This window comes from Tyto alba, unplaced genomic scaffold, assembly GCF_018691265.1.
Source record: "Tyto alba isolate M040663 unplaced genomic scaffold, T.alba_DEE_v4.0 Super-Scaffold_1000006, whole genome shotgun sequence".
Lineage (NCBI taxonomy): Eukaryota > Metazoa > Chordata > Aves > Strigiformes > Tytonidae > Tyto > Tyto alba.
The window spans coordinates 11,646,027-11,658,645 of NW_024881272.1; the positions used below are offsets into that span (position 1 = coordinate 11,646,027).

The 12,619-nt window shown below is 35.8% G+C and overlaps 1 protein-coding gene across 1 annotated transcript in view; it reads right to left on the minus strand.

Moving 5' to 3' along the window:
* Positions 1-8,253: 8,253 nt before the first annotated feature.
* KIF14 (kinesin family member 14) overlaps positions 8,254-12,619 on the minus strand; it is a 32,206-nt gene continuing 27,840 nt past the window's right edge. Inside the window, exons 30-31 of the mRNA XM_033000864.2 lie at positions 9,605-9,630; positions 8,254-9,058 (exon numbers count right to left, since the gene is read on the minus strand). Of these exons, the coding sequence (XP_032856755.2) occupies positions 8,999-9,058; positions 9,605-9,630 (86 nt within the window). The 3' untranslated portion in view covers positions 8,254-8,998. The remainder of the gene's footprint in view (positions 9,059-9,604; positions 9,631-12,619) is intronic.

The following is a 12,619-nucleotide window of genomic DNA, read 5'->3' on the forward strand; positions in this document are numbered from 1 at the left end:
TGCACTGGCACTGCAGAATGGACACAGTAAACATGCTAGGAAAATTCTGAATTTAGAATCAAATCATCTAAGTGGTATGGTATTTTCAACTACTGTTCCAAACCTATGAAAAACTTGCTAAGTACAACACAACTGTTATTAATGTTAAAATGCATTACCTTCCTACCTTTTGTCACCATGATATTGGAGACTACAGGATTTATTTTTTTTTCTCCTTCCTTGGCCCCCCTTAAAAACAGGTACAATTCACTCTCCTAGATGGCATTTCTAGGAACAAAAGCATAATGTAAGAATACTATCTGTATAATATAAAGGAATTCTGATTCTCAGGCCCAGCTATAGTTTCCAAATTAACTTTTTTCCCCCACACATTTTGCAGCTCTAAACAATTTGGGACAGAGCTTTCCTCTAGATTTAGAAAACATCTATCAAATAGTGAGCATTTATATAATTTAAGTAATAACAAATATCTTTACTTAGGCAAATTCTTGATGATGCATCTCCAGTGTCAAACTAAAAAAAGCTTCACCATCTTCAAATTACTTTTACAAACTGATTTTGCATTTACACTAAAACAGAAATGTCTATATATTGTTCATTTAAAAATAAACAAGAAAAACTGAAGGGAAAAAAATTGCTTCCAGCAGACAAAGCACAGGCTAAGAAACTACAGACAGCGTCAACCTAGAGGTCTGCATCTCATGAAAATCGAATATACCAATATGCTCTGAATAATGTGCCATTTAAAAGTACGGAACTAACATAAAACAGATCAGATGTGCACACACATAAGAATGTGCTTACTCTTTATTTATAAAGAAAACATAGTAGCATAGAAATCCATTACGTATCAGGTTTAGAAGAATCTAACAGGAGTCTAATAACTCTGTCACAAACCACTATTCTACATGAATATGGCTTTTATTGACCTCTTCTGATAACGAAAAGAGCATTGATAAGCTGTCAAAAGAAATGTATGTGGCTCCCAATTTACGCAAATACTCGAATGTTACAATCAGAAAAAGTGACTGCAAAAATAAAATGAACTTATTCAACACAAAAGCCAACTTTGTGCATTCTGAGTTCTACTTTCAATTCTACAGTAACAAAAGTGTTACTAGTACATTTTATTGTGATTATACAGCCCAAACAGAAATGGGAAAGGAAGCTGGTGCACTGCTCTGCCTACTGAATTATTAAGTTCCTATTGAAAATGCCTGGCAGCTGTCTCCTTCCTTACAGAAGACATAGGAAATTAATACATTCATGACAGGGAAATTTCTGTTAGGCAGTAATCTCCCTAATGCTGCATAACTGTAAAAAGTATCAGCATCCTGCTAAATACACGGCTTCCACATTCTAACACCTAGGCAAGGCAGAGAAGTATTTCAGAGTCACATTATGCCTTTAGCCTCAAAGAAACTTCCCAATTTAACTTAAATGTACCAGCCACAAGAACCTATCTTTAGGTTTAACTGCTTGTATGCAATGGTTTACATTTCCAGAATACTGTGATGATTTCCAATGCTGTTTTACAAAACTAATTTTTAGATACTGTGAACAAATTCATTCCAGGATTTCTTCTTCTGTTTAGAATTTTCTTTCTCTCTAAAAGCTCCAATTATCTGAGAAATCAGGAGAAAAGCCAACTATTCAGTTTTATACTTCTGTGCATCTGTGAAGAACAGGTCACTGAAGTCTTTACTTCTCTGTGCAAAGAATGCTGGTAAAAGCCCTCTCAGGACACAGCATTGCTTGGTTAAAGCACATAGCAGAGACCGATCTTTATTCTCTGGACATCGTAGCCTACCAACACAGTGTTGCCAGTGCAATGTGTCATAAATGTGTTTTATGTATTGTATATCTTACTGAAGTCTCATCTTTCCTAGGCCACTGCTATAAACTAATAGCATGGAGGTCTAGTCTCAAAGACAGTGAAACTGGGCCATTAAACTGGCAGATTAAAACGGAGATTCCACTGGGGTTCTAGGTACTGTAAGAACAACCAGACATGTTCAATATTAAAAACCATGGGCAAGCAAATCTGCAGGGCTCACCTCTGTGCAGTGTTCCTAAGTTCAAGTAATGAAACCTATTTCACCTGTTACTATATACAAGGATCTTGTCTACAGCTGGTCTGTAGTTAACTAAGTTCCTTTACAGTGTTATAATTGTATCCATGCAAATTGTGCACTAATAGTTAATAGTTAAATTATTAAGACAACTTGTACATAAGCTACTCTCTAAAAGTTAAAAACCACCACCTCAGCTAAGCAGATCCTCCTGAAGTTAAGAATCCATTTCTTCAAGAAGAGATGCTCGTAAAGATACAATTAGACTACAGATCAGCTTTGCAACAGAGACAGGAATCATTCTATTTGAACACTTTCTCCCTCCATCTGTTGAACGAGAAATAGTTTCTCACCTTACCAAAGCACTTTGAGATCTACTGTAGATTTTTGTGCAATTCTAGCCACAGTAGGAGAACAGGAGATAGTTTTATGATGACTCAATAGCATCAGAAGACGGAGAGGTCAAGCCGCAGCTATTATGACCCAAGTACGTTAATATTCCACAAAGAGAAATCCTCTTAAATTACATCTATCCAGAAATGTACCTACTTCTGGCTTTCTAAGAACGAAGAAATGAACAAACAAAAAAACAAACATAAAAAAGCAACCCCCAGCTTTAAGTGCAAGACCTGATATATATCAATCAGGAGATCTATCCAATACTGATCTTACTGATCTGTCTGCAAAATGCATATTAAATATTGCTCATCAGTTGAAAAAAGGATTTTTTTTTTTTTGAGATGAGTGTGCTTTACTACTATTGCTTTCATTTCACATCTACTCATAGGGTTTTTTAACCCCTGTATTCAATTGCAATGCCACTAAAACAGACAAAACAATTGTGGAATAATCCTGTGCTGCTAAGACACAGTTAATAAAATAGCTCCTAAACCTATATTCTAAGCACAGTCATTGACAAGTTGGATTGCTTCATGCCCATTTTTATGCTTTTAGTGAGGGATGGGACTGTGAGTAAATGCAGATTACTCATTAAACAAGGAATCTCTCTCTCAAAAAAAAAAAAAAAAAGAATATTCCACTCCCCCGGCCCCCCCATCTGATTTACAACCTCACTTTCACAAGAAGCATAGCCAAGGCTGGAGAAAGACAAGTATAGTTTATCTTGGATCTTCCTAGACATTTGGATTCATCTTGAAGTTATGATATAAGGCATACTTAAACAGCAGGGATTATTTCAAACAGGGAACAAAAAAGTTACTAAATCACTAATTATTAAGCTTCTCTGAAGATACTGACAGGTTTTCCTAGTAATACTTCTATCTTATTCAGTGCAAATATACACCTTAATAAACTTCAGTTTTACCATTAGACCCCATTTACAACTTTTATTTACAAAGTTAACCTGTTAAAAAATAGAAGAAGACTGTAAGCTATTTCTTACCTACCAGTTACAACAGGAAAGACCAGAACTTCCAAGTTACATTCTGAATTTCATCCTCAACCCACTATGTGACTTGTGGGAGAGACAAGGAGGAATAAGGAGCCATCCAAGCCTCTGCACATCAAAACATCAGTTTATTTGTAAGCATTTTGGTGATTAGAAGTGGCTGAGGAATGAACTTGAGGTTAAACAGGCATAAGATTTGCTTCACTGGGCCACCATCTCTCCTAGCTTTACATTTTCCAATATTAAATCTGAGCTAATGAAGTTGGTTTTTTTCTGTGCTATTCATGTGAACATCACAGGAAAACCTAATTGTTTGAGACTGTTTATATAGGTAGACCCACTGTTTTAGAAATATATTTGTGATATTGATAAAAACGGTTATTGAACTGTAGTTTGCACAAGCAAAATTACATGCTTTTTCTTCTTAATATTAACTTTAATACACTAAAAATGCTAAACTAACAATGTGAAAAATAAGTCTAGGATAGTACATATTTTTGCATATAACACCAAATATCTTCGTTGTTACGGCTGTACTATAGCTGTCATATAATTACTTAAGGGAACACATCAAAAAAGTTATTCTCTAAACTATATAAACCCCCAAACAGTTTCTTCTACAGAAGCTTATTTTTTATATGTTAAGTGTTAACTTTTAGGTGGCAAGACTCCTTCCATGCCTAGTTAGGAGATGCTGCCTAAAGGGCTCTTAACTGGTACACCCTTGTGAAACACTTCCATCTAGTGTCTGCAATAGGAATACTACAAACTGCTGAAGTAAATTGTGATGTGGAATGAAAACAGCTGATACAATCTTCTAGTAAACAGTCCTCTAATAAATGGCTTAATATTTGACCGAACTTTTCTACCACCTTACTTGAGGGAAAAGAAAAAAAATAACCGTATCAAACATCCATCTTCTTGAAACTGCTTTTTTTCAGGAAACAGATGGTATAGCCAGCAAACTTGCCTAAAATAAGAGAAAAAACCCAGAACTATAAAAGTCTAGAAATTTTTGTTACCATCCATCTTTTTCTGAGAATGCTCTTGAGGAACTGTGTTGGCAAGTGGCAGAATTAATACAGCAAATAGAAACATGAAAGAAGTATTAATAAGTGACAAATGGTTTTAGCTAGTGAATAACTCAATCAGCCCCGACAGTAGGAGAGTTTGTTTAATTTTACGGTGGAACTAAGCAGGGAAGTACCTCAGCTATTTCCTGAGATAGTCATGGGACATGGCAGCACCCTGACAGAACACCAGCAAGGGCTCTTGCTGCTGGAGTATTTTAAGGGTCCACAATCTAACAAAAGCTAACTCTACATGGATCCCCCAGACCACATGAAGCTAGAACCAACTCCCTCCAGTCCCTCTGGCGTAGTCCCAGAAGTCAGTGACACTCTGATGACAGCAGTGGTAGAGGAAACAGCATGGGCTCAATCGTGTAGTGGTAGCTAGGACTGTCTAAGGTGACTATTTAGAGACATGTTTACAAAAGTTTTATATAAACAGGAAATAAATTATCTGATACCCTCAGTGCATTAGTCCATTGCTTGTCACTCTTTTGCTACATACAACAAACCTCACAGTGCCACCTGATAGCACTCTGTAAGCATTTTTACATAGGAGTCTGGATTCCCTCCTCTGATAACCAGAAAAATTAGAACTAGTAATACGCTGTTGCACAGCAAGATGAGGAGTACACAAAGGAACACCTCTGCATACTTCCTTTTGGACTGTGTGTTACATGCTTCAAGTGGGGTAAACATAGTATAAAAAGTTTATATATACACTATACACACACTTTACAACTTGATTAATCATCTTGTAGAGAGGTCCAAGTTTATGAGATGAAACTTGCCTATTATGGGTCATAATCAAACACAAACTGAAGGACAAATAAATTAACACTGATGTAAGTTTTTATGATTTTATCTTCATTAAATATTTAAACAAATGCTTTTAAGAATACAGTTTGGTATTTTAGGGGTAAGAAACAGAAGTGAAAGAATTTCCTTATATGGGGAAAGGGGAGGAACAAAACAGAACACCAACAAACTGAGTCCTATTTATCAACTTCGCTATCTACTGTTGAAGACAGCTTAGGAGTTCAAAACCAGCATTTGTTTTATTCCACACTTAGCCATCTGGCTTTGCCAAGTCTCTTGTGGTCAAACGTTCTTTTAAAAAGCATTTAGAACACCTACTTTCAGCATACTCCACAACAATTTACTTTTAAAGCAAAGTATCTGGCATGAAGCATTATTTAATTTACATGTTTCAACTTCATATTTTATCAATTCACTTTGTTTTTTTGTCTCATATACATGACCATATATGGATAGTAAAATTGTGATACAAACTACCAATAGAGAATTTCAGATTCAACTTGATGCTCAGAAAGTTGATACACATTTTCCTTCCCCTCTCCCATATATGTTGATCACCATCTCCAATACTTGATGCTTCATAAAAACCATGCTTAGTTGTCATTATGCATTCATTTTTTAAGCAAAAATATTTTCATTTTACATTTATGGAAAATGCAGTAGTGCATTTAAAAGTTCTGTGATTAAAGCAAATACTAAATAAAAACAAAAAATGAAAATCAAAAGAAACATTGCCAGCGGGTCAAGGGAGGTGATTCTCCCCTTCTACACTGCTCTCGTGAGACCCCACCTGGAGACCCGGGTCCAGGCCTGGGGCCCTCAACTCAACATCAGAAGGACATGGAGCTGGTGGAGTGGATCCAGAGGAAGCCACGAAGATGCTCAGGGGGCTGGAGCACCTCCCTTGTGAGGACAGGCTGAGAGTTGGGGGTGTTCAGTTTGGAGAAGAGAAGGCTCCAGGGAGACCTTATAGGGGCCTTCCAGTGCTTAAAGGGGGCTACAGGAAAGGTGGAGAGGGACACTTTGTCAGGAAGTGTAGGGATAGGACATGGGGTAACTGTTTTAAACTGAAAAAGGGTAGATTTACACCAGATAAGGAAGAAATTGTTTTACAACGAGCATAGTGAAAGACAAGAACAGGTTGTCCGGAGAGGTAGTAGATGTTCCATCCCTGGAAACAGGGATGCTCTGCGCAACCTGATCTAGTTGAAGATGTCATTGCTCATTGCAGGAGGGCATTGGACTAGATGACCTTTAAAGGTCCCTTCCAACCCAAACTATTCTATGAATCTATCAAAAATACTGAAAAGCATTTCTTAAAAATGTTGTATCATTACTTTTATATTTTATACTCCATGAATACAAATCTGAATTCCATCCCAGAACTGCGTTTTGTGATGTGTTAAATACCTGAAGAATGCCAGAATTAATATTTTGCTATATAGAGAAAAACACTCAAATTCCCCCTAGCCACCAATAAACTTGATGGAATGTGCTATAAGAGCTATTGTGGTGACACAGTCCTAGCAGAGGATCAGACTTCCACTGCAGTGGTTACTAAACCAGGTTGGTTCTAGTAAAGGTAGTTTACATTCTAAATTGGGCACAACGGGTTCCCAAAATAAGGGGTGAGGAAGAAACATACAGTTAAAAGAAAAAGCAGTAGACTTCAATAGAAAACTGGAAAAAGGTTCACATGAATGAATGCACACGTTCAAAGTAAAAATTAAAAAGATTCTCTAAAACGTCAATACCAAGGCCTGAACAAATCCTTAGAAGGCAACCAAATTCATTGACACAGCTAGCTGATACGAAAGTATAAGAAAAGTATCACCACAACAAAGATGTACAGAACATTAGCCATCCTGTTTCCTTTTCAGGAGCTAAGAACAGTGAAAATTATTCTTCAGATTTTGGGAAATAAGTTTTACTTCTTATCTATGACTGGTTCTTGCACTGTTACTATTTTGTACATGTGCCTGCTATGCTTATACACATATACGCATATCTAGCTAGATACGTATGTACCTTCATGTTTGAGTGCAAGATTTTGTACAAATATGTCCGTACGTAACAGCTTCCCATTCTTCCAAGACAAACAATCTTTCTCAATACCATCATCTGCGCACAACAGGGAGAGGTAGAAATGCATTAGTGCAATGTAATTTTCTACCATAGATAATTAACATACATATCATAACAACATAATTCAGTAAAAGAGGGTTTTATACCAATACATAGTACAAATAGTGAGGTGGGCTGCAAGACCAAAACCAGTGTTGTACCAGTTAAAATGCACTTGTAGTCTGACATTTATTTAAATCACTACAAATAACATTTGAACAAATCCAGACATAAGCCAATCATGGTTAATTTGTTTGGGTTTGTCTTTTAGCCTTTGAAGTTTGTCTTTACGCTATACGTATCTATAGAAGGAAAAAATGGAATTATTTAGACAATAGCATACAGCAGTGTGAAGTATTTATTAAGCTGCCAGAGTGGCTTAAAGATTAATCAAGTAATGCTTGCAATAGGCTTAAGGAATCTGCATAGGAGACATCGAGTACAGTTTAATTTCGTATGAATACGGGAGGGGTGAGGGGTGCTGGAGTTTTTTTTGTGGGTGGTATGGGGTTTTTTTTTAATTACATATGCCTACCATGAGTTTTTCTGATATGCTCCTTCCTTTCCCTCAACTCTTCATAAGTCTTTCTGACTACAATTCACTTGGACTTATTTTAACAGAGGCATTCAACATTAACTCAGATTGAAAGATACCTGAAACATTATTTTTTATGTTGTCTACGGTGCTTGCTGTTGATGAAATGTTAGCTCAGGAGACCTCTTTCTCAGTTTTGCCCCGTTTTCACTGCAACAATCAAATTAGATGAATGTTGATTAGACTGTATACACCATCTCCTATTCTAGAAGCCAACACCATAATGAATGAAAACATATTAAGACAACAAGAAGGAGAAAAAAAAAAAGAGGACAGGAAAAATATTCAGGAGTAACCAAATCTTGTTACATATACTGATTCCAAGTCCTAAAAAGAACAGAAAACAAACAAAAGATGGCAATTCTTTTTTTAATATAGAAAAATATTAGCACTTCTAAAAAAAGCTAACAGCTCTTCTTTGACAAATCTATAAATCATCTCAGATCGCCCAGCAAGCTTGAAAAGGATTTAAAATGCTGTCCTAAAATAGTAATATAGAAAACCCCAAACAAACCAAAAACCTGCCTCACCATGAAATCAGGAAAACTGCAAAACATACAAAAGTAACAGGACTCATCTAATCACTGTATGTTAAGAGTATATAAAGAATGAGGAGAAATTTCCAGTCCCAAAATAATACGCTTGTATTTGCAGAGGTTGAATCAGATGTAGTCTCCCCTTCTGCCTGCAGATGCCATTACTAGATCAAATTAAATATAAACTGTAGCTTATTTTTCTTCATGTAGAGTATTCTCATGAGTCAAGGATTGCTAGAAGAGTTTACTTACCCCTAATTTCTAACACTGGTACACATTCTTTAAAAAGTATAGCTAGAACGTGCATTTTTCTAAAATTGTATTTACATACAACATATCTCAATAAAGATGAGTTAATATTGTTCGAAGGATTCTCAAGTAGTCCAGCGTTCATATTCTGAATATATACTTCCTCCCAGAACTGTTATCTTTACCTGAAATAAAGATGTTTCTTATTCCTGATTAATGATAAAAATTAACAGTTTAGTGCCTAATCACAGTTAGTTTGATACCCATGGCTTTACCAATTTCCACAACAAAAATCAATTCTTGTGATATTTCTGTGTGGTAGTTTACCTCATGTATTAATGCTGGATTATGTTAAAATGTGTAATTTTAATCTTATTTTCCTACTATTAAACAAATAAAACTAGAGGCTGAGTTGTAAAAAGCAGTAAACTAGCAGATCAATACTCTCAGAATCATTACGTATTTTTATTAATGTAGTACTATTTTTCAAATAGAGTACTGAAGAAATACCCATATTTTACTAATTTAAGTGACTTCTACTATGAAGAGAATTTATTTCAGTAGTTAAATTTTTCTTAATTTCATATTTTCAAAAGAAACCAAGGTACAGAAGTCTGAATACCCCACCTCCTCACTTTATTTTTATAATTAAAACAAAGCTCCCTTCTTTGCTTTTATGTTAGTCAATAAAATCCATGGATCAAGTACATAAAGTTCTAATTACTTTTTACCTGAAATCTGACCGAAGAAGATTTTCCTGAGGAAAGAAGAGAGGACATTAAAGGAAACAACCAACCAACCACAAAACCTCAACCCTAAAACACAAAAACAACACAACAACCAACCAACAAACTACATATTACATCAATACATATAAGAAAGTAAAGCCATCATAACTCTAGTAAACAACACATCCCATTTGAGTCTCTAAACATTTCTTTATAATGCTTCCCACTCCATCCCCCCGTGAGTGTTTCGGACTGTCCACTCAATGTTTCTTTCAGCGATACAGAGCTGAAGACCATAGGTTTGAGAACCCCAGAAGAAAACTTTCAAGAGCAAATTTAGTGCTCTTAGCAGAAGCATGACATCAGCTACTATTGCAACTAAGCTTCAGCCAAAGGTCTACAAATACAGGTGTGAATGGGCCTATTGGTACCTATGGCTGTGGATGGAGAAATAGTGACTAGAAACCATCAGCCAAAGAGAGGAAGCAAGCATGCTGAGGGGTATGGCCCATCAAAGTCTCCCAGGTAAGCCAACACGAGAGCCTCTACTTCAGTCAGAAGCTCACAGTTGTTGATCCAGCATTGTAGCTATGAATGATGTCTATGTGTGGGTGCAAGTAAAGTGTGAAGAATAAGTCAATGTACTGTGCGAAGTCATCTGCAGGCAGTAAACATCTCAATTCCATTAACAACAATGAATTAGTAAAAGGTGTTTTAATAAATACTGGTTGTGAACCCACTCCCACCTCAATTCCCAGAGCAGAGAAATCTATACCACCAGTATATATTCCTGCAAAAGTAACTAACTTTGAGACATACTAAAGTAAAACTTCTACTTAAATTGCATTGTTTCAATGTCTGCTTTAGTTTACAATTTAGAAGAAACTCCAAAGGTACTATCACAAGAAGTTTCTTCTGTGTATTGCCACTATCTGCCAGAAACTATCCAGACCCTGACTTCACAGTCAAATCTGCAAAAACAAAAGATGGTGAAAATATCAGAACTATACTACACAGACCATTACCTCAGCAATGTTAGGATCTACATCATTTCACCACTATGCCTAGCAGGTGATGCAGATACTGTGTTCAGCCATATCAATTCCTCTGCTGACCCAGGCTTAACCCACACCTACCTCCAACTCCTTGAAAAGACTAGTAAAATAGCATACTGTTCAAATCAATCCTTCCCAAAATCTGCCTGCTATGATCCCAATTCCTTGACATTCATAATTTATAGATAGACTAGCCTATAGTTATAAATATACCTTACGGTATATTACACCAATAGATTACTGGAGCCTCAGCTAGGCTTGCTGATGTATTAATGCAGTATGTTATGAGAGCACTAGCTCACTCTGATGATGTATGGTCACCGTATATATTGTAAGAATGAAATACTTCAGTGATGTATAACTGTAACAAGGGCACCAAGCTGAAGAAAACACTAGCAGGAGTAGGTTTTGTTAACGTATTACTTTAAAATGCAAATGTAGTATTAACAGTGTGAATAAGAGAGAGACTGATTAGACATTGTTGGTCAGATTAGGGCAGAAAAAAACAACCCACAAAAACCAAACCAAGCAGCAAGAATCTACTGGCAACATTTTCACTCATCCTGCAAAAGCTAAATTTGGTATGATTAAGGTTGCCCATCCCACACCTTAGCTAAAAACCTATCCAAAACCCCTTTGTTTGCATGGTCTCTTTCTCCTGAGTTACAAGAAAGGCTAAAAACTGAAAGTCAGTTTGAGCTCCAAGTTAATGAGGAACTTGCCTTTCAGTTTTAGAAGGAAAAAAAAAAAAGACAAAAAATTCTCATAACACAGAACTACAAAAACAAATATGTTTTCTAAGCAATGCTTCTCATCAAATATAAGAACAAAAGCAAATATAATTAATCATCTGGGCAGGTGGAACATCAGTAACACACTTGAATATAATTTTGCAATGGGGACTTGACACACCATAACTATTTATTAGCAGAAATTGGAAGTGATTGAGTATTCTAACATTAATAGGTGTTGATTAGTTCATGAATATTCACATCCTCTAAATGTGTGCTGTTAAGTGCCTTAGAGGAAAGAAAGGTTAGTAAATAAGTCTTTTTTTTTGTTTCACTTGTAACAGGTGTCTTCTCATAGCTCACGACTATTTCAGATTTTTACACTGCAATACTTTCATCAAGGAAGCAGTACACTCAGTGACAAAGGAGGGTCTCAAAACCAACTGTATACAGAAGAGAACTAACAAGAAATTTACACTTAAAGTTGTAAAAACTGATGATCAGTTAACATGATCTACTTTTACTCTTTATAACGTTCATCCTTAGATACATGATTCAGAAGAACCAGTTATGTTTTTAAAACTTTCAGCCAAATATAAAATAATACATTTACAGAAGTAGAAATATACCAGGTTTCTCTTCTCTTTGAAAGCATAAATATCTGAAAAACTGAGTATACTTTGTTAACCTTTAAGCAGGCTTGTGAAGGCCTTTAGAGTAGGAAAGCGACTAAGCAACATCACACCTCATGTAAGAAGGAAATTATTCACTGCAATAAAAGCTTTTGAATATTTTTGATGGCAGGACTGCACTGCAAAACATTTCTTGACAAAGTATTAAGGTGTACTAGTCTTAAGAAAAACTTACATTGGTTACTGGTGCAGCATAATTATCTTTCTCTGCTTCCTCCAAATCAGAAAAGCACAAAATTGCTGAAAACAGCATCAATTATGGTAGTCTTTTCACAGAAAATGGTCCTAAGAGCCTGACATGTTCTCAAAGACTGAAATTTTCAAGATGTTGAGCATCTTCCCTCAGAATGAAAGATGACAGTTATGAATATCTGGCTTGGAAGTCCTATGTCAAAAGTTTAAGATGAAGAGTGTGAATGTCCTACCAAGCATTTACTTTCTTTCTTAGTTATTCCAACAGTTTTTAGTTTCTCCATTCATATTATCTCCAATAGATTTTTTTTCTTACTGCTTTAAATTATTTCTCATAGGCTTAGGTAA